This window comes from Eulemur rufifrons, chromosome 24 (assembly GCF_041146395.1).
Source record: "Eulemur rufifrons isolate Redbay chromosome 24, OSU_ERuf_1, whole genome shotgun sequence".
Taxonomy (NCBI): Eukaryota; Metazoa; Chordata; class Mammalia; order Primates; family Lemuridae; genus Eulemur; species Eulemur rufifrons.
The window spans coordinates 6,753,382-6,777,406 of NC_091006.1; the positions used below are offsets into that span (position 1 = coordinate 6,753,382).

At 54.6% G+C, this 24,025-nt stretch overlaps 2 protein-coding genes across 2 annotated transcripts; one reads left to right on the forward strand and one right to left on the reverse strand.

The window, feature by feature from the left end:
* The first annotated feature begins 271 nt into the window (after positions 1 to 271).
* Positions 272 to 2,021, forward strand: LOC138374174 (interferon lambda-1-like). Its single transcript, XM_069456890.1, has 5 exons — positions 272 to 457; positions 648 to 725; positions 1,505 to 1,648; positions 1,749 to 1,832; positions 1,923 to 2,021. The coding sequence occupies exons 1-5, from the start codon at positions 287 to 289 to the stop codon at positions 2,019 to 2,021; spliced, it is 576 nt and encodes a 191-aa protein (XP_069312991.1). The 5' UTR covers positions 272 to 286.
* An 8,241-nt stretch (positions 2,022 to 10,262) lies between these two features.
* On the reverse strand, positions 10,263 to 22,444 carry LRFN1 (leucine rich repeat and fibronectin type III domain containing 1). Its single transcript, XM_069457065.1, has 5 exons — positions 22,393 to 22,444; positions 19,929 to 19,961; positions 17,686 to 17,740; positions 15,849 to 17,291; positions 10,263 to 12,091 (listed from the first exon to the last, which is right to left on the reverse strand). The coding sequence occupies exons 4-5, from the start codon at positions 17,252 to 17,254 to the stop codon at positions 11,185 to 11,187; spliced, it is 2,313 nt and encodes a 770-aa protein (XP_069313166.1). The 5' UTR covers positions 17,255 to 17,291; positions 17,686 to 17,740; positions 19,929 to 19,961; positions 22,393 to 22,444; the 3' UTR covers positions 10,263 to 11,184.
* Between the last annotated feature and the right edge of the window lie 1,581 nt (positions 22,445 to 24,025).

Consider the following 24,025-nt stretch of genomic DNA (forward strand, 5'->3'; position numbering starts at 1 on the left):
GTCCTAAAAGTTGTCCAGGCAGTAAAAAAGGTGGCCACGGAGTCCTAAATGAAATTCTTCAGGCTCTTGTTACATTTCAGTTTCTCTTTCCCTCTTGGTGCCGCTCCAGGCTGACTCGGCCCCACCTACGCCTGTTTGATCACCTGGGTCAGACACGACGCGTGCCTTTCAAGCGGAGATTCCCATTTCCGATTGCCTTTTTTGCTTTACGTACATCACCCAGGAATGTGCATTAGAGGGTTAAATAGCAGAGCCATGTAGCTCGGGAGGCAGTTGCGATTTGGCGATGGCTGCAGCGGGGATCCTGGTGCTCGTGACTGTGGTGCTGGGCTTGGCCAGAGCTGGCCCTGTCCCCACTTCGAAGCCCATCACAACTTGGAGGGGCTGCCACATTGGCAGTTTCAAATCTCTGTCACCACGGGAGCTGGAAACCTTCAAGAAGGCCAAGGATGCCTTGGTGAGTTCCTGTTGCGGTGGGCTAACCTCTGTCCTTTTGCTGTGGGCTAGCTCTGGCCCTCTAGCTATGGCCAACCTCTGTCCTTTTGCTATGGGTTAAACCCATCCTGTGAGGCCAACCTTCACCTTGGCTGCCATGGGCTAGCTTCCGGCCCTCCTGCTCGGGGCTAACCTGTGCCCTTGCCCTCTAGGAAGAGTCACTCTTGCTGAAAAACTGGCGCTGTGGCTCCCGTCTCTTCCCCAGGCCCTGGGACCTGAGGCAGCTGCAGGTGAGTTGCACGTCAGGCCACTTGCTCCTTCCCTTGTCCCCCTCCGCTGTCTCCATCAGTGGCCCCTTCGCCTTCTCCGTCCCCGGTCCTTCCCTCTCTCTGCTCTCTCCTCACCTGTCCTGTGCCCCTGTCACCCCTCAGCTGCTCCCTTGACACTGTCCTTCCTCTGGGTCTCCTTTGTAATCTCCTGTCTGTCCCACTTCGCCATCTCACTCACCTGTCCCCTACCTAGCTCCTTCTGGGCTCTCTCCTCCTTTCTCTCCCACATGTGCCCAGTCTGTCCCCCACCTGTGCCCCTCGTCCTGCTTTTCCCTGTCTCTCCCAACTCTGGTGCCCTCCCCTCCCCGACCTCCTCCCCCGTGATGACTCTCACCTGCCTCACTCAGCGTCTTGCACTCATCTCCCACGTGCTCCTCCACCCACCCTTCTTACGGGTGCATCCAGCTGCCCTCTGTCCCCTGCCTCCCTAATGGTCCTCTCCTCACCTGTCCCCAATCCCTGTGCCACCAAATTTCTATGATCTCCATAAGTCCCCTTCACCTTTCCCCATGTCCCTTGTCCCCTCACCTGTCTTCTCCCTTATCTTTCTGCCTCACCTGTATCCTCTTCATCTCCATCCTTCCTCCTGTCTCCCCGTCACTGGACCCATTACCTGTCCCCACCACATGTCCCATATCACCAGCCGTCCACCCCGTACTCCCTCCCTGTCCCCACTTACCTGGGCCTTCTCACCTACCTTTCCTCACCTGCCACTTCACCTGTTCTTTCCCCCGTCTCAGGTGTGGGAGCGCCCCGTGGCCCTGGAGGCTGAGCTGGCCCTGACGCTGAAGGTTCTGGGGGCCGTGGCTGACCCAGCCCTGGGGGACGTCCTGGACCAGCCCCTTAGCACCCTGCGCCACATCCAGTCCCAGCTCCAGGCCTGTGTGAGTGCTCGGGCCCCGGGGTCCCCATGTCTGTGGGCTGTGACCCCCGCACTCCCCCTGCGGCCAGGCCCTGCCTCACACCTGCCCCCTCTGCCCACAGGGTCCGGCTCCACCCCCGGCAGGCCCCAGGCCCCGGGGCCGCCTCCAGCACTGGCTGGACCGGCTCCAGCAGGCCCCGAGGAAGGTGAGTGACCAGGAGGGGGACTGTTTTCTAGGGAGCACCTGGGAGCCCAGACACTGGGCAGCCACCAACCCAGCCCTTCCTCCCCCACAGGAGTCCCCGGACTGCCTGGAGGCCTCTGTCACATTCAACCTCTTCCGCCTCCTCAGCCGGGACCTGAAATGTGTTGCCAGCGGACACCTTTGTGCCTGAGAACCTGGACCCCGCCCCCAGCCCGTCTGGGACCCCAGACCTTATTTACCGACTAAGCCCCACCCCGCCTTAAGTTATTTCCTCTCTCTCATTATTTATGGACTTGGACCCAGGACTGAGTTTATTTTTCTACTTTTATACAATATGCACAAATAAAAGGAATCGGAACCTTCTGTGATAAGTGAATCCTTAAGAGTGCGTATGATTGTGGGTCTGTGACCGAGTGTGGATGCCTGTGTGGTGTTTGTTTGGGTGTGCCTGACTCTGTGACGGTGCGTATTTGTACCCACGTGTCTGCCAGAGCCTGAGTCTGACTGAAGATGCACAACTGTGCACATTCATACCCACACGCGGGCAAGCATGTATGCTTACTTGTGCACATGTTTATATGGCTCTCTGTCGCTCCCTGTCTGTGTAAACTGCATAGCTCTCTTTTCCATGTATATCTAAGACAGATGGGAGTCTATATCAGTTAAGATGCTTTATCCCGTAATAAGTAATCAGAAATCCCAACTCAAATAGGCCAAACAAAAATGAGTTTATAATCACACATAACAAAAAGTTGGCAGAGCAGTTCTAGGACTGATTAATTAATTCCTTTGATAATGTCATTGGGGAACCAGGTCGTTTCTATTTCTGTTGTCTGATTCTTACGCTGGCTACCTCATGGTCCCAAGATAGCAGCCACAGCTCCAGCTGTCACACACTAACAACAACCTCCAAGTCATAACAAACCACCCCAAACTTAGGGGAGTAAAATGACAACCATCTCACTATGCTCACAGATTCTGCGGGTCACAATTTGGACAAGGTGAGTGTGGATAGCTTGCCTCTGCTCCACGATACCTGGGGTCTTGATTCTTCTTCCACTCTTCTTAGAAGGAAGGAAAACCTTTCACAGAAACTCCCCATTAGACGTGCATGCTTGTCTCATTGGCTAGAATTTAGTCATGCACCCAAACCTAAACCAAACACTGACAAGGAAGACAGAACTACAAAGATAGTCTTAGACTAATCAAGATTCACCCCAGAGGACCCCTTTCCCTGAAAACATGCCCCGAGGAGGGTGGACACCTGAACAAACTTAGAGCTCCAGCAAAGAGAAGGTGAGAGATGGACGTAGGTAGCCGCCTAAAATGGCACATGGAGTTTCCAAAGTTGTGGATCTCTTGGAGGACTGATGTCCAATGGGTTTCCAATGGTAGCACCGTTTCTGCTGTTAAAATGTTGAAATACTTTCATACCAGTTGGTAAATAGCTATTTCCCCAAGATCCTCCGGAACAACTAACTCCTACCCCCCATGTTGTCCCAGCCTTTCCCCTGGGTCTCCCAGATCTCCCTCCAATTCAGAAGCAAAAGAGTTAATATTGGGTAGAGTGGGAGGTGGGAGAGTTTCCAGGATCTGCTCCAACAGTGTGGCCAGCATGCCTTCTGATTTGTCAATGACAATTGTGAAATAGTTTGCAAATCATCTCCAGCTCATACATGGTTTTTAAAAAGTGGCCACAGGCCAGGCTCGGTGTCTCACGCCTGTAATCCTAGCACTCTAGGAGGCCGAGGTGGGAGGATTGCTTGAGGTCAGGAGTTTGAAATCAACCTGAGCAAAAGTGAGAGCCCATCTCTACTAAAAATAGAAAAAATTAGAGGGCATGGTAGTGCGTGCCTGTAGTCCCAGCTACTGGGGAGGCTAAGGCTGGAGGATCGCTTGAGCCCAGGAGTTTGAGGGTGCTGTGAGCTAGGCTGACGCCACGGCACTCTAACCGAGTGACAGAGCAAGACTGTGTCTCAAAAATCAAATAAAATATGGCCGGGCGCGGTGGCTCACGCCTGTAATCCTAGCATTCTGGGAGGCCGAGGCGGGTGGATCGCTCGAGGTCAGGAGTTCGAGACCAGCCTGAGCAAGAGCAAGACCTCGTCTCTACTAAAAATAGAAAGAAATTATCTGGCCAACTAAAACTATATATAGAAAAAATTAGCCGGGCATGGTGGCGCGTGCCTGTAGTCCCAGCTACTCGGGAGGCTGAGGCAGTAGGATCGCTTAAGCCCAGGAGTTTGAGGTTGCTGTGAGCTAGGCTGACACCATGGCACTCACTCTAGCCCGGGCAACAAAGCGAGACTCTGTCTCAAAAAAAATAAATAAATAAAAATAAATAAATGAATAAAATAAAGTGGCCGCAAATTCTTTGACATTCCTCCCATCAAAGGGTGAAGTCAATGTCCCTCTCTCATTGAATGTGGACTTGTGATTTCTTCAACCAGTAGAATGCAGTGGAAGTAAAGCTGGGAGACTTCAAACACCAAGTTCACCCAGCTGTCTTGGAACGCTCTCCCTGTTGGAACACAACCACCATGCTGTGACAAGCCCAGCACACGGCAAGGCCACATATACATGCTCCAGCTGATAATGCCAGCCCAGTTTCTGAGTCACCCCAGCTCAGGAACCAGATGTGCAAGTGAAGAAACATCCAGAGGATTCCAGCTCCCAGCTGCAGCCGAGACAAGCCATATAGCCACCGGGCCCTGATCAAGTTCCTGACCCACAGAATCTGTGAGCCTAACAGAATGATTTCTGTTTTATGTCACTAAGTTTGGTTTGCTATGAGGCAATAGACAATTGGAACAGTGGGACAGCCGCCAGCTCCTCATAATACATTGTGAGGTATGTCACAAGAAATTTATTACCAAGAGTAACCCGCCAAAGTTTCTGAATGATTGGTTTTTTTGTCACCCTGCAGGGGTTTCAGAAGTATTCCCATAACCCTATAACTCTCACTGAGTTTGCATTCTTGAGTGTTTTCATGATTAGGAGACAAAGAGCTGGAGTACTGCCATACAAGAAAAATCACACATGACCCCGTAGCCACTCCCAACACATTATAAGATCTGTGACTGGCACAACCCATGGGTGGGAGGCAGCAAGGTGCCCAGCCTAGGATATGAATTTCTCTCCCCTTTGCCTGACACCTGCTTTCCCAGACTCCCTCACACCTTGGAGTGGCCGTGCAACTAAGGGCTTCTTAAATAAGTTAATTTATGTAAAGAATTGAAAACAGAGCTTGGCACTGGGTAAGCCCCATGTATGTGTTTGTTGCTGTTACTGTTGTTATTTAAACATTTCTTTTTTTATTCCCTGATACAAAGAAAACCCTTTTCCACTTGTTCCCTTCCTTTCTACATAGTTCACTGGTATGAGGATATGAGATCTGGAGCTGTGGCAGCCATTTTGTGACCACAAGGCAACAAGCTTAGGAGAAGTTATTATTTGGAGAAAGGGAGAACAAAAGAGTAGAAAACTGGGTCCTTGCTGATATCAACAAGCCATTTCACCAGACCCCAGAACCCCCTAACTCCAGACTTTTTGTTAGATGATACAACCAGGTGTCTTTAATGTTCAAGTCATGTTAATTTGATTCTCTGTTTCTTGCAGCCAAAGGTATCCCCACAAATCCATCCCTGTATGGCCAGCACTGAACCTAGATAAAGTGGTCAATTGATATTTAATAATAAAAATTTTAATCATACAGGGCATATCTGAACTCATGCATATGAGCCTCTCCAGTTATGGTATTGCAATGGAAGGAAATAAGTTTGCAAATCCCTGCTTGAAGATGCCAAGGCCTTAGAAAAGAAATTTTGAACTGTGTGTTTTGGTCTTGCCTGACTTGCATTTATTTCTCCTGGTAACAGTTCCCCTGTTTTCCTGTTGGAAAGACCCCCTTTCCCACTGCCTCATTTGATTGGACACATGACTCAGATTTGATCAATTACAGCACTCCATCCCCAGAGCACAGCAACAAGCCTTTCCTTGTCCTCTCTCATGACAGCCTTTGCTTAAGCTGTTTCTTCTTGGGACATTTGCCACCACTGTCCCACCACCACATCTCCACCTGGCTAATTTCCGCTCATCACCCATGTCTCAGCTAATATCACCTCCTCCTCCAAAAATCCTTCTGCATCATGCTCCGGGGTTTCTATTGCTTTTATATGCTCAAGAAGCTTTCTTATCCTACTTTTTCTGATGATTATTTAGGGTTTAACCATATGGAATTGCCACTATCCTACAATTTCTACACAATGGCAAGTTCATTTCATTAAAGTTCTCAATTTTGAAAGACAAGCATGACATTGGCATTGATAGATACCTCTCTATTAAACAAAGGGTGGGGTTACAGGAGAAGAAAGGTGGGTAGGGTGTCATCCAAAGGCCTGGACCAGGAACCATCTGGGCCCCAAATATGTTGATGAATGAATACCAAGTTCTGAGGTGGCAGCTCCTGATTTTCTTTTTTTTCAACTTAATAGTTGGCAATGCCCTTTTCCCAAGACACACGAGCTGGACATATGATACCCCTGCCCCCAGCCAATCAAAGCTTCCCATTCTCTTGAATGCCACAATCAGTGCAGGGGTGGTCATGTGACCTCAGTCAGGCCAATCAGAGCCCTTCCCTGGGATTTTTCTCTTAGGACTAGAGATTCTGCCATTTTACCTCTGGGCTCTGGAAGGATGGAGTCTGTGTCTGTAAATAAATGACCACTTTCCCCACCACATGCAGTTGAAAGGGATGAATCTGAGCTGAGACAAGCAGAGGGGAGAGACACGCAGGGAGAGTGTCTTGGTGGGCGTGAGTCTGGGTTCCTGTCCCTGAGGCCCTGTTCCTTGTAGCTTTACCCTTAATTCTGTTTCTTTCCCAGCTGCATGAGCAAACAAATGCTCCCTTTTAATGTCTAATAGAGTTGAGCTGAGTTTCTGTCAGTTGCCACCAAAAGACACTGACTAAAACACTTCCGTGTTCCTCCAGGCTGGGTCAGGCAGCTCCTCTGGGCTCCTATGGTCCCTGTGCTTCCCCCATCACAGCCCTATTGCCACAGCCGTCTGTCTGTCCAAGTTCCAGGAGGGCAGGGGCTGGGTCTGTCTTGATCGCCAGCATGTCTCCAGCACCCAGCACAGGGCCAGGCACAGAGCAGATGCTCAAACATTCCCTTTGGATGATACCATGCTCTCCCTCACCTAGCATATCTCTTCCTTGGGTCTAAAGTTCTCAATTTTGAAAGACAAGCATGACATTGGCATTGATAGATACCTCTCTATTAAACAAAGGGTGGGGTTACAGGAGAAGAAAGGTGGGTAGGGTGTCATCCAAAGGCCTGGACCAGGAACCATCTGGGCCCCAAATATGTTGATGAATGAATACCAAGTTCTGAGATGGCAGTTCCTGATTTTCTTTTTTTTATTTTTTATTTTATTTTTTTATTTTTTTTTGAGATAGGGTATCACTCTGTTGCTCTGCCTAGAGTGGAGTGGTATAATTATAGCTCACTGCAGCCTCGAACTCCTGGGCTCAAATGATCCTCCTGCCTTAGCCTCCCAAGTAGCTAGGACTACAGGCACACACCACCACACCTGGCTAATTTTTCTATTTTTTGTAAGGACAGGGTCTCGCTCTTGCTAAGGCTGGTCTTGAACTCCTGGCCTCAAGCAATCCTCCTGCCTCAGCCTCCCAAAGTGCTAGGATTACAGGTGTGAGCCATTGCACCCAGCCCCTGATTTTGTTTTGAAGGCAGGCATACCCCATCCTGAGGCTGGGGTCTCCATGAAAATCAGATTACAGACCACCCCTGCTGAAAACTCTCCACTGGCTCCTCACAGCTCTGAAGAATAAAATGGTAACTCTTGACTCCAGTTCACAAGGTTCTGCAGAAACTGCTTCCTACTCGCTTCTCTCACCTCCTCTCCTCTCACTTGCCTCTTCACCCCAGGTCAGACACACTACCCCCAACACATCAACACACTCTCACCTCAGGGCCTTTGCACATGCTATTCCCTTTGCCTGGAATATTTTTCCCTGCTCTTCCCACAGTGGATGTCCTCAGCTCCAGCATCACCCTCCTTGACTTCCCAAACTAAAGTAGGCCTCTTAGTCATTCCCTGTGCCACCATCCTGTTTTCATTCTCTGCAAAACACTTTGCCATCAGACATACATTATTTACTTGCTTATTTATTTACTTCCTTCCCCTCTAGAATACAAGCTCCATGGAGCAGGGCTTTCTTGTTTTATTCTGCCTATTTGGTTCACTGCTATAGCCCCCACACAGGGCAAAGCACATAATACATGCTCAATAAAGCTTTATCGTGTGAATCAGAGCCCGTATATTCTGATGGTTAGGGGTGCAGGGTTTGGAGGCAGTCAGCTTTCCAATCATGGCTCTTCTGTTTACTGGCTGTGTGGTCTTGGGCAAGCTGCTTAACCTCTCTGAGCTTTAGTTTCCTCACCTAGAAAATTGGGTGCACACACTGCTCATGTCTGTTGCAGACTTTAAATGCAATCACGCTTATTATTGGAGTAACTCCACGTCGTGAGTGTTATGTGCTGTGCTCTGGGTTAAATGCTGTTTATTCAAGCATCAGGGAGGGTTTGTGAGCATAGTGTCTGGCTGTGGGAAGCCCTCAGTATCTAGGAGCTGTCATGACTGACATAGGTAAGTGTGGCTGGGCTGGAGGGTGAGGGAGCCTCTTGGCCTGTGATTCTCTGGTGCCTCTGTCCTTGCTGCCTCCCACCCTGTCTGCCCAGATCCATACCCCGCCCTCCTGCTTCGGTTCTATTTCTGTCTTTCTCTCCTCCTCCCCTGGCCTCAGGGGGCCCCTGGCTGGCAAGAAGCCTTCTTCCTTCTTCCCCAGGATCAGGAAGGCGTTTTCACTGCAGGGCCCCTGCCAGGGCTGGGATGCCTGTCCCTCTCTCCCCACCAACCAGCCTTCCTTCCCCTGCCACAGCCCTCAGCCTCACCTGAGAAGCCCCCCTCCCCACAGCATCCTTCAAACCCCCAACAGACCTCTTCTCCACCGAGGGTCCCTCAGATTCCAGACAGAGCGACCAAAGATCTCTCCCCTGTGCCTTCCCTCCCCAGGCTGGCTTTAGATAATCAAGTTCAGCTAAGGTCAGCGGGGCCATACTCCACCCTCCAGACACAGCCCAGAGGCCACACAGCGTGGTGAGGTCAACCTGCCAGTTCTACTATTTATTCATGCGAGGGTCTGGGTGCAACTTGAGCAAGTGACTTCATCTCTCTCTGGTTCCGATTCCTGTCTGTAAAATGGGGCCAAGGCTATCTACCTCACACAGCTGTCAGGTCTCAGAGAGCGTAGTAAACATTCAATAAGAGCGCTGAAGTAGTTCAGGGAACATCACCCTAAAATATGGCACCCTGGTATGCCACAATTGAAATGAAAGGCCTTGGAGATCAGCAAATGCTGGAAGAAGCTTTACTCTGATATTTTCTTATCTGCCTATAAGGCCCACCAAACGCAATTGCCTCCCACCCCCTCCCTGAAGTTCATTATCTGCAGCAGGAAAAAAGACCGAGGAATACAACCACATCCAGATGGACTTTGTCACAAGATGTTGTTTGTCTCTCAGGCTCAAATTCCAAAACGAACCATTTACAAGCTAATTTCTATCTCCCAGGTCCATTCATCTTCCCTAAAATAATTTGCTACCCCTCAAAATTACCTACATCCCCTCATCTCTCTCCCTCTCCCCTGAGAAGAAGGGTATATAAGTATCTAAACCTCACTGGGACCGGGCCTGAGGCTCACACCTATACTCCCAGCAATTTGGGAGGCTGAGGCAGGAGGATCACTTGAGCCCAGGAGTTTATGACCAGACTGGGCAACATAACCAGACCTGGTCTTTACAAATATTTAGCCAGGTGTGGTGGCGCGCACCTGTAGTCCCAGCTACTCCGGAGGCTGAGGCAGGAGGATGGCTTGAGCCCAGGAGTTTGAGCTTACAGTGAGTTACAATGGTGCCACTGCACTCCAGCCTGGGCAACAGAGTAGATATTGTCTCTAAAAAAATAACAAATCAATAAAAAAAATAAAAAAATAAAAACCTCACTGGGTTATTGGCTAATCACTTTGCCTTGATTTGTCTATTGTCAGTGCATTTCAGCAAACCTTCAGAAGGCAGAGGGGAAGCTTTCCCTTGGCCCCTGCTGCCTGCCTTTTTAAATCGGTTTTGCCACTTTGGGCAAGTTACTTAACTTTTCTGGGCCTCAGTTTCCTCACCTGTAAAACGGAATGTCCTAGGGTTGTTGTGAGGGTTAAATGACTTACGTGCTTGGCACATAGGAAGCATTCACTAAGTGTTAGCTATTATGATCATTTTATTTCTGTTATTATTCCCCACCTCTAAGTCTCTCAGAGGGGTAGGCAGCTCTCTGCCAGTCTCCCTGGCCCCGGTTAGTCATCGTCCTTCGGTCTCACTTAGAGTCCTTACGCTGCAATCTCGGTCACCCTCCCCGCAAGGCGCACACACACGGACACACAGGTCAGAAGGGCCTCAGACACAGAAAAAGTTTAATTCTGCTGCGGCGGAGGGTCCCAGCTCCGGTAAGGAGGGGGATTTGGTTTTGGATTTTGTTCATGTGGGGATTTATTTGGGGTACGAGGAAGGAATAGAGGAGAGTCTGGTCCTTCCAGTGGGACCTGCCCGGGAGAATGGGTAGTGGGGAGAAGAAATAGGGAGAAACAGGGAGACTGGACAAAATAAGGGACGCAAGAGGGACAAGAGACGAGACAGAGAAAGGAGAGACAATTAAGGAAGAACAGAGACGCGAGACAGACGACAGAGGGCAGAACAGAGACAAACGAGGAGGACAGAGAAAGGGGGACCCCAAGCCAGACCCGACGGGACCAGGGATGTTAGTGGGGTGGGGGCTTTGGAGGCCGCCGCGGGACAGAATAGGATCTAGTCCAGCCAGATACAAGAAATAGGCCCCTCGCCCCTGCCCCGGGTGCCGGGCTGAGGGAGGGGGCTCGTGTCTCAGTGCTGCAGTATCGGGGGGCCCTGCCCCTCCCCGCGCTTCGCTGTGTAAGGCACAGGCTCCAGCGAGGTCCGCGAGCGCGCGGGGGGAGGGGCAGGAGGGGAGCGAGGAGTCCGTGGGGGAGGGGAGGCCGGCGCCCGCCCCACCCCCCGGGCGCGGGGGCGTGGCCCAGCCGCAGCCTGCGGCAGCCCCGCCCCTGCCGGGACGGGTCGGGCGGGAGAGGCAGGCGTCTCCCCGGCAGTCAGAAGTCTCCGCGCTGCGCTCTCCCCCTTCCCGCCCCGGCGTCCGTGCGGCTGGGCGTCTGTCCGCGGCACCCAGGCGTCCCGGCGCCCGCCCGCCGCTCACACGGTACTCTCCAGCATCCACTCGGTGCTGGTAAAGGCCAGGCGCGCCCTGGCGGAGCTCAGCCCCAGGTCTCCATCCTCCCCGGCCGCGCCCCCTCCAGCCCCGTCCAGGTGTGGCGTGGACCGGTGGCGCTTTGTCCGCCGGGCGCGGCGCGGGTAACTGTGGCTCTGGAAGAGAGCCCCGTAGTCCCCGTCGAAAGAATAACGCTGCTGCGGCCTCGGCCGGGCCGGGGCCCCCCCAGGAACCAAAGCTAGAGTGGGGGGCGCCGAAGCTGGCGGCCCTAGGGCCCCGGAACGGCTCCTTCGAGGGCCTAGCGCGGCCCGAGACTCCTCCCCAGAAGTTTCCTCGGATGGCAGCAGGCACAACGAGGTGGCCGAGCCGCCCAGAGAGCGTCCAAGGACCGCCTCCGGCTCCGCGGAAGCTGCCTCGGCCGCGGTGGCTTTCGCCTCGACGGCGACGGTGGAAGCAGCCGGAGACTCCACCTCGCGCAACGAGTCGTAGCGGTCTTGCGCCGGGAGGGTTGGGGCCTGCGCCGCGCCCGCGCCGTTGGTCTGTGAGCACACGTGGCTGACCCGCGGAGGGGACCTGGAGGTGCCCTTGGCGCGGCGGCCATCCCCGTCGCCGTACACCTTGTAGCGGATCATGAGCAGAACGATGAAGACGAGGACCGAGGCGACAATGACCCCTCCGATGGCGATGATCATGGTGCCGCCCAAGAAATGGGCCCGCAGCGGGCGGCAGGGCGCGGGATCCCCAGCCGTGGTGAACTGCACGCAGCCCACGACTCTCGTGGCCGGCAGTGCGGTGGCCCCGTCGTCGTAGACCGCCAGCACGCACAGGTCGTAGGCGCGGCCCGCTGCCAGGTCGTTCACTAGGAAGGTCTGGCTGGTGGACGGGATCATCCTGCAGGAGGGGCGGGATCAGGCCGGAGTTAGCCCCGCTCTGAACCACGCCCCTTGGCTTTAGGTTCTACAGGTGGCGAACTTGGGGACTAAACCATGCTGCGGGGTGGGGTGTCTCACCCACTGCTGAGACCACAGCTGCCCATCAGCATATCCCACCTCTAAGGACCTCGGCTACCGGCCCCGCCCCTCATCTGCATGCCCCACCCCCTGCCACACCCTCCCGGCTTTCTCAGCATCCACTGGGACAATATCTGCCATTCAGGTTGCCTTATCTGCATATCCTAGCCCTGGGGCAGGAGAGGAGTGCTACAGCTTTTTTTTTTTTTTTTTTTTTTTTTTATGCTTTTTCTTTTTTTGACTCTACTAGAACAAAAGCAGTGCTATAGCTTTTATGGCCTGGCCTCAAGGGACATGCCATCCAGTAGTGTCTCCCGCCTACCAGGACAACTGCCATTCAAGCTCCCTCATCTACATATTCTACCCTTTAAGGAGACAGATGCTACATGCCACGCCCCTTACCTGTATGGCCCACCTCCATTCAGGTGGACATTGAGGTCAACTCACAGCCTTTGTCTTATTCCTACTGTGACAATGGATGCTCTTTTAGTTCCTCTTTTATACATATTCCTGCCTTTCAGGGAAAAGCATGATACAGGTCACTCCCCCTCATCTGGATGCCCCACCTTTGGGAAAAGCATCTAGCTTTGTCTAGCTTCTGCACAATTTCCCAGCCCCTCATCTAATATTCCCACTCATTGAGGGCCACACCCACAGTGGTCCACTAGGGATGGTTCCCTGCTGTGCTTAGGACCATGTCCTCTCTGTGCATGGCCGCTCCTTGTCCAGATATTAGAGGCAACCCCTCCTTACTTGCATGTCCGACCCTGTACCACTAGAAGTCACCAAATCACAAACCCAGGTAAGGTTCCTCCATAATTGGGTCAAATGTAGCCACGCAAGCACAATGCTCCTTCCTTGCTGTCGGCCCTTCCCCTCAAATGAGGGTCAGTATAGAGAAAGGGTTCAGCTGACAATGTCTGGGAACCAGACTGCCTGGGTTTGAATCTCTCATCTGCCTCTTGCTAGCTCTGTGACCTCAGACAAGTTTCTTAACCTCTCTGTACCTCATTTCCCCCCATGGGGATAATAAGAATTCCTACATCATAGAGATGGTGTGAGAGGTGAATGAGTTAACACATCCAAAGCCTGGCACTTAATAATATGATTAGCTTGCATCCCATGCAGTGTTGGCCAGCAGCCCTTGCAGTGGCTCACACTCTGCTCATTACACTTCTCCCTAGCTGTAAGACCGCCCCTCCGGAGGATCACTCCTACTAGCCTCTGCTCTCTTCTGTTGAGCATATCCCTTCCACACTGTTGGCCACCTCCAGCCTCAGCGACACCAGGACTGCCACGTCCACGTCTATGTGCATGCCCAGCACTCAACCTCCCAAGCTCTCTTCTCCTGCAAAGGCTCTTAGTGGGTCACCAGAGACAAGGACTGCCCCTTCCTCTGCGTGGAACTATGTTGCACATGCTCCACCTCCTCTGAAAGGCCACACCCCCATCTGCACAGCCTGCTTCTCTTTCAGAAGCTTCACTTTCCCCTCCAGCAGGGCAGCCTTCTGGTCCTGAAGCCCCACCTCAGTCATCTCACCTCCAAGAGGTTCCCCCACCACCAAAAGCCACCCTCCAACCAAAAGACTTCAAGGGCTGCACCCCTTCATAAGGACCCAGCCACTTTTCCAACTACCCCTGCCTGGCATTTGACAGACAATGCCACCCCACCCCTATCGCCCTTGGCTGCCCTGGTTTCAGGTCTTCCCCTTCCTCTCCTCATCTCCCCTCTCTGAGAGCCTTGGCTTCCTCCTGCTCCTTCCCCTAAAGAACCAGTTGCTAGGGGCTCCCCCTTTTCAAGGACAGGCTGGCTCCTTAAGAAAGCTTGAGCCCATGTGCCTCTAATTGGCTGCAAGACCCAAGTAAGCAGCTAAGCAGGCTTCTGGTTGGATGTCACCTCCACCCATGGCAGCAGCGAGGAAGTTAACCCCTGCAGTGCCATAGCACAGACATCTGGAATGGAGGACTGGAACTGTGGCCCTGAGGAAACGGGAGGAGTTCCAGAGTCTGGTGCCCAGCTGGGGATGGGGTCCATCAACACCTGCATACATGCAGGGTCTGGGGGCCTGCAAGCCCTCCCCTACCCCCCCCCCCCATGTGGTGGCCATGGGTCAGGGAGAAGAGAGAAACAGAGAGGTGGAGAATCACAGAAATGGGGAGTTATTTATAGAAATATATTATCCATCCCTGTCTGGAAAACAGTAGGTGCTTAATAAATGTGTGTTCAGCATAAAAAGGACAGCCCTGCTACTGTCTGTGTAACCTTCGGCAAGTGACTTCCCCACTGAGCCTCGATTTTCCTGTCTGTGAAATGAGAGGGGGATCATTGCTGCCTCACAGCAGAGCTGGGAAAATCAAAGGAGGCAGCGACCTCGGAAGTACCTTGTGAAGGTTTTTGTTTTGTTCATTTGCCCCAATGTTCATACAACTGGGCTGGAGTCTAATCTATCTCGGCAGGCCCGGGGCCCAGCACAGGATCTGGCACACAGTAGGCATCTACTCAGTGTTTGGTGATCAGAATCCAAAAAAGAGGAAAATGAAGAAGACAGAGACAAGAGAAAAAAGAGAGGCATTTATTCATTCAGCCAACACTGGGAAGGTGCCTACTATGTGCCAGGTCTGTGGCCAAGAGAATACTGCGGAAGGTGGAGGTGGAGGCCAAGAGGCGGGCTTCTCAGTGATGGCTGAGCATGGCCAAGAGCTGGGGCTCCGGCCCCCTGCCACCCCCAAGTGAAGTCAAGTGCAGGGCTGAGCATTCAGCAGGCACTCTGCAATGTGCATGAGGAAGGCAGAGAGACAGAAACAGGGAGAAGGAGAGACATCCACACTGCTAACGACCAATTATTAAGTGCCCACTGTGTGCCATGCCCAGTGTGCCAGGTCTGTGGCCAAGAGCCATACTAACACATCTCGGAGTTCACTGTGTACTGTGTGCCCCCTCCCATGGGCTGTGAGCTTCCTGAGGGCAGGGACTGGGTCTCTTAGTCTGTGTCCCCAAGCACCCAGCTCAGGGCCTCGTACGGAGAGGGGCTTGGTGCCTCTAGGAGGGACAGAAGGCAGAGACAGAGGAGAGAGCATTATTCTCTATAATGGAGATGGTGGGAGAAAGTAACTTTTTTTCTGTCTGTCTATACCACACAGGGCTGTCCACACCAGGGTATTGGCTTCTAACCCAAGGGAGAGTGGAAATAACTTATATCTTTCTTATAGTTTTTGTTTTCTGTTTCTATAATGTACCAAACATGTTGGTACGGTAACACTGATATATAACTTCTAAATAAAATGTAACTATAAATGTGCGTGTGTATCTTGTGCTCCAGAATGCTTAGGTGACAAGGGACACAATCAGACCCCTTTGGCAGGCAGTAATCATGACCATGCCTGGAAGAGCAGGGATCACGCTGGGCTCAGTCGCTGTTATCACTCCAGTGCCCAGCCCTGGTCTGGCTCATGTAGGTGCTCAACAAATATTTGCTAAATGCATGAAAAATAAAGACAGTGAGACAGAAACAGAGAAGGGAAGAGGCGAACCAGGGCCTGGACAACTGTGAACCGCCTTCTAGAACCCTGCCAGAGCAAGAGGCCAGGGGAATGGGCAGGTGGGGAGGTGGCCCTGGGACTGCAGCACCCACACCCACCTGTAGACGAGGGAGTCATCCACAGAGCTGTTGTACTGGACCTGGTACATGCGGATGCCGGGCACCGGCCTCTGCGCTGGCCAGCGGATGAGCACCGAGTTCGAGGTGAGCTCGGCTGCCACCAGCCGGCGCTCAGCAGCTGAATCGTTGGCACCAGGCCGGCCTGGCGTGGCGATGTCCGAGGAGCCAGGCTCGGTGAGAGGCGGCGGGGCAGCCGGCGGGGGCGCCATCAGAGGCAGAGGTACCACACATACCTCCACCGGCGCTGTCGCTTCCCCTGCGGCATTGGAGGCGATGCAAGTGAAGGTGCCACTGTCCCGCAAGGTGGTGATGGTCACATCCAGCGTCCCGTCCCCCCGGACCCGGGTCCGGCTGGAGTTCCCCAGCAACCGCCCGTCAGGTGCCACCCAGTGTACCACTGGCTCGGGGTCCCCCACCGCTCGGCACCGCAGGCTGACCGCCTGGCCCTCCACCACCAGAGCCCGGCCCCCAGCCTGCCGTGTGATCAGCGGGGGTTCGCACAGGAACTCCTCCTCGGGAATGGACCAGAAGTAGCGGTCCGTGAGGTGCTCAGGGGTGGCGCAGGTCTCCAGGTCGTCCTCTCGGGTCAGCCGCCGCAGCCAGAGCAGCTCGCAGTTGCAGTGCAGCGGGTTGCCGCCGAAGCTGACCGTCAGCGGCGTGGGCGGCTTGGGCCCCGTGCCCTGGGACCGCAGGAAGAGCCCGTCGGGCGGCAGTTTATGCAGGCGATTGGAGGTCATGTCCAGGCGGACCAGTTTGTGAAGCTGCACGAAGGTACCCTCGGCGATGTGGTCGATGAGGTTGTGGTCCAGCGTGAGGGTGTTCAGGTTCACCATCTGGCCCACCGCCTCCCACGGCAGGGCCTCCAGGTTGTTGTAGGACAGATCCAGGTCCTCCACGGTGGACAGGAAGGCGTCGAAGGCAGCCGACTCCACGTGGCGGATCTGGTTGTTCCCGAGGATCAGGTGGCGGAGGTTGCCCAAACCTCGAAGCTGGTCGCCGCGCACCTCGGCCAGGCGGTTGCTGTCGAGGTGCAGGGCGCGGAGGGCACGGAGGTCGGCAAAGGCGCCGGCTGCCACCTGGCCGATGGTGTTCCGGGAGAGGGTGAGGTGCACCAGGCTGGTCATGTTGGCGAAGTCTCGGCGGCGGACGGCCGCGATGAAGTTGTCGGTGAGCCGCAGCTCCACCACGCGCCGGTCGATGGCGGGCGGTACGAAGAGCAGGCCCGTCTTGGCGCACAGCATGGTCAGCGTGGGCGCCACGTTCTGGCAGATGCAGCGGCCGGGGCAGGGCTGGCCACGAGATGCCCCCGCCCAGAGCAGCAGCAGAAAGGGCAGAGCAGCGGGCGGCGGCGAGAGCAGCGCCGAGGAGAAAGGGCCCGGAGCCATGGTGTGCAGGGAAGGCAGGAGGAGTGGGGGGTGAGACCTGCGAGGGGAGGAGCTGGTTACCCAGGCACAGGGCTTGGCCCCCAGCCTGACCACCCTAGGATGTCCCCCCGGGACTCAGACCTGGATCTCAACCCAACACGCACCATTAGGTGCTACAGGACGGTGACAGACTCATCATCAGTTGGCAGACTACATTTCCATGCTGCTTGGTAAATTACCACTGCCCCTCTGGAGTCTTCTACCCCCGCCTCTGCCCCTCCCCTAGGAGTTCCGGGACCTCTCATGATCTCCCAACCAGAGGGCTGACCCCTGGCCCAGCCTGGGCCCTCCAGTACCCACTAAATATTTTGAAAATCACTGTTAACTATGGTGCAAGGCCATGGATGTCAAAACAGTATTCCCTGGGCTCAAGTCCCACCTCTGATACTTACTAACTGTGTGACCTTGGGCAAGTGTCTGAACCTCTCTGATTCTCGGTTTCTTCATCTGTAAAATGGAGATAGAAACAGGCCTTACTTCCATGAGGACTAAATTGATTAATGAACATGGTGTACTTAGAACAGTGCCCGGCACATAAAATGTGCTTAATACATGTTAGCAATTATCATCATCATCATCAAGTGCCTAATATGTACCAGGCATAAAACTGTGCGCCATTATTTCAAAGAGCAAGCACTTTGGAATCAAACAGATTCAGGTTCAAATCTTGGTTCCCCCATTTGCTAGCTCTGTGACCCCAAACCAATGATTTCCTCTAACTAGAGCATAATTCCTAGATCTATAAATTGGGATGAGAATTGTACCGTCTTCATTGAGTTCATGAACCACTGAACACAGGGCCTGGCACACAGTAAGTACCCAATAAATGTGACGGTACTGCGCTCCCAACCTTGGCAATGGCAGAGAGAATGTGAAGGTGGGAGGGGCTGAGAAACACCTCCAGAGTCTCCCAGCTCAGCCCCAGGGAGTCCTTCTCCAAGTCTGGTTTCATCCCAGGTTCAGCTGACCTCCCGAGCAGGGCGGACTTTCATGCTCCCATCGGTGGGTACACACAAGGCCCCATACATGCCTACATGCACACTCTCTCTCACACACACTCACACTCACACTATGCCTCTGCTCCAGGCAAAACCTTCCAGCGGGGATTCCCCCTGCGGCGGCTGCAGCCCACGGCATGTCAGCTCCCATCACAACACCGGGTGGGTGGGGGGTGAAGAGGAAAGGATGGGAAGGGGGCGTCCCTGAAACTGTTTTCACCCCACCCTGCCCTGCACCCCAGCCCCTGCTGGCCCACCTCCTGGGAATCTGCGTTTGGGGATGTGGCCTTAAGTGGCCTTGATCTTTCTGCCCATGGGAAGGGGGACAGGGTCAGACAGAGAAGTAAAGAAAGACAGGGACAGGCAAGGGGGAGAGAGAGATGGATGGGCAGAGAGAGAGACAGAGAGCAGCGTCTGAAAGGAGGTGAAGAGAGAGGGAGGGAGACTGAAGCCAAAAGAGGCAGAAAACTGAGAGTGAAGAAGGAAACGTGGAGAAGAGAGACTGAGACCCAGAGATAGAGAGAGGAAGGGAGGGAGAGATAGGCAGAGGGAGAGAGAGCGAGGGTAAGAGAGAGAAAGACAGAGGGATAAAGAGAGACAGGGAGACAGAGACCAGGCTGAACAGAGAAAAAGAGGCAGGATCAGGGTGTCCCACCATCCCTGAGTCTCCCCGCACCTGCCCCCAATTTGTCCTTCACTCCCTGTAGGACACTGTTCTGTATCATACCGAAAATCCTGGCCTGGAAACGGGGACTCCAGAGTTAGGAGCCCCAGCTCTGCACCTGCTCAGCTGTGGGGTCTCCAGGACTCAGAACCCTGATCTAGGAAACAGAAGCACAGAGCTCCGCCTCCCGCAGCTGGGCTGGGACTCAAACTGAAGGAATAATAGCAATGAAAATAGATAGCTACCATCGATTGAGCGGCAGTGCCTCATTGCAGGATAGAATCTGGACCCTGCTGCCCGGGTTCACACCCCAGTTCCCCGCTGTGTGACTTTAGTCAAGTGACTTCCCCTCTTTGTGTCTCAGTGTGCTCATCTGTAAAATGGGACTGATGATAGCACCTATCTCCTAGGGTTGTTGGGAAGAGTCAATGAGAAAATATTTTGTAACACGCTCAGAATAGTTCCTGACAAGGCGAGCACTACATAAATGTCAGCTGCTGCTATTATGATTATTGATTTATTATTTTCTCCGGCTTGCTCGGCCACCAGCAGGTCAGGGTGTCAGAACATCCCCCCACAAATATACACATGCACACACAAAATACTAAAGCACAGCCATTCAACTCCCCAATGCCAGGGTCATTTTATGTCTTGAAACACACATGTAGCCTTCACTAGTATCATGAGGAATGCTACTTTCTCGACCACCTTCCCCATCCTGAGAGGGGATGCCTCCTGGCCCAAGACCCCACCTGCTCTGGAGAACCTCCCAGCCACCATGAGCCCTTACCCAGCCATGATGCTTCTGACCTTGTCACCGCTCCCCAGCCTCGGGGCAGGGGCATTTGGTCTCTTGGGACACTGTTATACCCTGCACTAAAATCCATGCTAGGCAGGGGTCCAGGCCTCCAGCTGGCTCAGGACAAGCCCCATCACCCCACATCTCTCTACCCAATCTTAGGGCTCCACTCACCTCTCTTCAGGGAGTCAGGGCCTGGGCCAGTACCTGCAAAGGAACAAAATCACCTTGTTAGCATCCTTCTGGCTCTTCTCTGGGTACCAGGTCCTGCCTCAGAGACCATATCTACCAAGGAAGTCCCTAGTGTGATCACTCTCTCAGCCCTCCTGCTGCAGGCTCCGCACAGTCTCAGAGGGACCCAGAAGTCATCTCTGGAGACCCAGGAGACTGGGCCTCAGGACTATTCACCCTCCAAAACTCAGGAATCCAGGACTTCAGCCCTTTGTCTATCCTCTGGGGTCTCAGGAGCTAAGGACCCTAGCCCCCTCCTCCTTCAGGATCCTAAAGTCTGGGACCCAGCCCCCTCCTCCCTCAGATCCAGGAGTCTGGACCTTTAGAATCCAAGAGTTCAACTTCAAAGTACCAGGAGCAGGGGAAGGGCCAGAGGTGTCTATCCCTGTCATCACACCATTGCCCACACCAACATGTGTGGACATGTCAAAACCCACACGGGCCCACAACCCAAGTCTCTACATCTGGATTTCCATGGACACACCAGCATGATCTATGCTCCCCACCCTCCATGGACACTTGGCCTGGGATGTGGACATACTTGTGTCCAGGGACCCCAGGTTGGACCCCAGCGTACCACAGGTCAGGCCACATGAGCCTCAATCCCACAGGGCCCAGAAGTAGGGTCAGCCCTGTGCGAGGGGCACAGGCGTGTGTGTCCTGAACATACATGTTTGAACATACACAACCCCACTCCCCAGAAACCAACACTGAAACACAAATGGACTCACAACATAGATGGACACTTGCATGCAACACACGTAAACACTGACTTTCCCTCACGTGTTCACACACACAGATGTACAGATACAACAGAGAAACTGATGTGCCCCCTAACAGACAACCAGGTACATGCATGTGTAACAGATATACCTTGCATGCTCACCAACACACAGGGCACGCACATATAACAGAAACACACCTGCACAAAGATACACAGATGTGCACTCTTAAATGTCCAAACACACTCATACAACTTCATCTATTCCCATGGTGCCGTCAGAAAGCTGCTACATTCCCACACCAACAGATAAAACCTGCACACACCAGCTGATACACACCTCACACACATACACAGGACCACAAACATATACAGACACTTGCAAGGCTGCCACATACTGGAGCAAACACACAGACACAAAAAGATTCACCTTTTCAGACTCCGGGATGTTCACTCACAGCAGACACACGCTCACACAACAGTCCTGGGAGACATTTACACACTTACAAATGCACACAAAATACCGAACCACAGCAGCATAGTCAATAGACAGACCCAGATTCATGCTCAACTCACACACAGGCATGGGCACGCATCCCTCCCAGCCCTGAGGCACCCCCACCCCACCTACTTCCCAGGCCAAAGAAATCCTAACACTCCTCCTAGCACATTCTTCATGCCATCCCACACCAGGGCACAAGCCAGGGCCAGAGGTCAGAGTTCAGCAGGTGGAATCTCGGAGGGTTTGGGGGGTTGAGTCCTAGAGCACCCTTCCAAGGAGATCCTCCCACCAGCAGCCCCAAAGGTCCCCCAGCCTGGCCAACAGGATGCAGGCAACTCTGGCCCCATCTGCAGATATCTGGCCGGTGGGGGAATTAGGGTGGGGTGGGTGGGGAAGGGCCAGGTCTTCGCCCCCACCCCCACCCCGGGGCCCATCTGTCCATCCCTCGGCCTCTCATCCTCCCTCCATCTGTCCACCTCCTGGCCGCCCATCCCCCCCACCCAGCCACCGGGAAGGGGAAGACATGGCCGCCTCCCCCAAGGACCGCTGAGGACCCCCCAGTTGACATGGACATGGACCGAGAGAGCGGCGAACTCCCCTCCCCCAAACCCACACAGAGGCCTGGACCCACCAGGCGCCGAGCCTCAGCCCCCCAGCTGGGAACCTGACGTGGACTCACAGATACACACCCTCGGAGACACACAACCCGCAGATACACACACACACACACACACACACACACACAAATGGACACCCGGGCGGGCACACCCGGCGACACAGACCCTCGGATGGACATACAACCTGGAGACAAACACCCAACGCAGCTAACCACGCACACACACCGGCCGGGGGGAACCCACACCTGGACACACAACCCACGCACACACACCTGCACACAGCCCCTCCGATGGGCGCGCGACAGCCCCCCAGACACACAAGCGGACGGGGAGCCACTCGCGGGGACACACACGCACAGCCGGACGCACCAGCTCGGCTCGACACCCGGCACACACCCGGATGGCCACACAAGCAGGACGCCGCACACGCCGGCGCCGGGCACACACAGGGCCGCGCGGGCGCACGCCGGGCCGCCGCAGCGCCGCGGACACACACTCACACGCTCGCACGCTCACACCCGCGCACACACCGGCGCCCCCGCCCGCCGCCTCCCGGGCCGCGCTCACCCAGCCCGGGGGGGCCCCGGGCCCGGCCCCGCCGCCGCCGCCTCGCTCCGCGCCATGGTGGGGGGAGGGCCGGGGGAGGGGGCGCGGTGCCGCGGGGCCGCCTCCCTCCCGCCTCCCGCCCTCCCTCCCGAGCCGCCGCCGAGCTCCGCCCTCCGCGCCGCCCGCCGCCGCCGCCGCCGCCGCCGCAAGGGGGGAGGGGGCGCCGACCGGAGGGGCGGCCGGGCGGGGCGGCCGCGCGCCCCAGATCCCCGCCCCGGGCCCGCCGCAGACCCCTCTCCACTGCGGAGCCGCCGCGGGCCCGCCCCCGACCCCTCCCCAGCCCCACCCCCAGCCCCGCCGGCCTCCCCAGAGACCCTCAGACCACGCCCCAGCTGGCCCAGAGACCCCGGATCTCTCTACGGAGACCTCGGATCACGTCCGAATACCCAGGGGAACTCAGACCAGGCCTCACCTCCTTGGAGGACCCAGACGACGTTCTAAAGCCGCCCAGGACCGCAAACCATGTCCTACTCTCCTTGGTGACCTCAGTCTATGCCCCACACCCTGTGAGGGACCCCCGACCAGGTCCTAAAATCCAGGGGGACCCCAGACCATATCCCAGCATCCGAAGGGATCCAGACCACCCCACCAGAGACCCTAAATTATACCCCAACATTCAGATGGACCTCAGACCACACCCCCTCCCTCAGGGACCCCAGACCATAACCCAACATCCAGGACGGCCTAAGACCGTATGTCAGCAGCCAGGGAGATCCCAGATCATGCCTTGCCCCTTTCGTGGACCCAGACCATGTTCTATAGCCATCTAGAACCACAAACCATATGCCACTCCTTCTTGGGGACCCCCATCCATGTCCTTCTACCCTCAAGGACCCTAAAACCATTCCTTGGTCCGCAAGAGGGACTCCAAACCATGTATAACTTCTAGGGGACCCAAAATGTTTCTTATCCCCCTTCAGCTTTCCCCACTACCCCCATAGACCCCAGACCATCCTCCAACCTCCTCGGGACCTTAGACCTTTCTCTCTCTCCCACCCTTCCAAGGCATCACTTGGTTCCCAAATTTCTCCCAGATTCTTTCCTATCCTCTCACCAGTCCTGCCCCCTTGAGGACCCTGACTTCTTCCTGTTCCCATTATCTCTTTTGGAAACTGCAGACCCTTGTCCCCTTCCTGTGACTTCCATGGAGCCCAGAATGCCTTACTCCTTCCTTGTTCAGAGCCCTTTGCCCAACCCCTACCCCATAGCTGACACCTCTAGCCTTTCCCTCAAACCCCACTGAGTATCTCAGACCACTCTACATCTCTTTCTGAGATACTCACAGTACCCCCAAACCCAGCAAGTCCTCCCCTAAAAATCCGCCTTGTTGTATGCAGTCCCCCAGATCCCTGGAGTCTCAAACCCTTCCCATTTTGGATCCCTCTGTATCGAGGTCCTCCCCCAAACCCCTTCCCTAAATTCTTCACATGAAGCCTGCCCTACCCCCTAGATTAAGTCACTTCTGCAGATCCTCCCTCTAGTGAACCTTGACCCCACTCACAGTCATTAGATGCCTCTGGGGACACTCACAATCCTTCCAGTGTCCAGACTCCACCCTTCCTCACCACCACCCAGGCAGCATCCCCACCTCCCA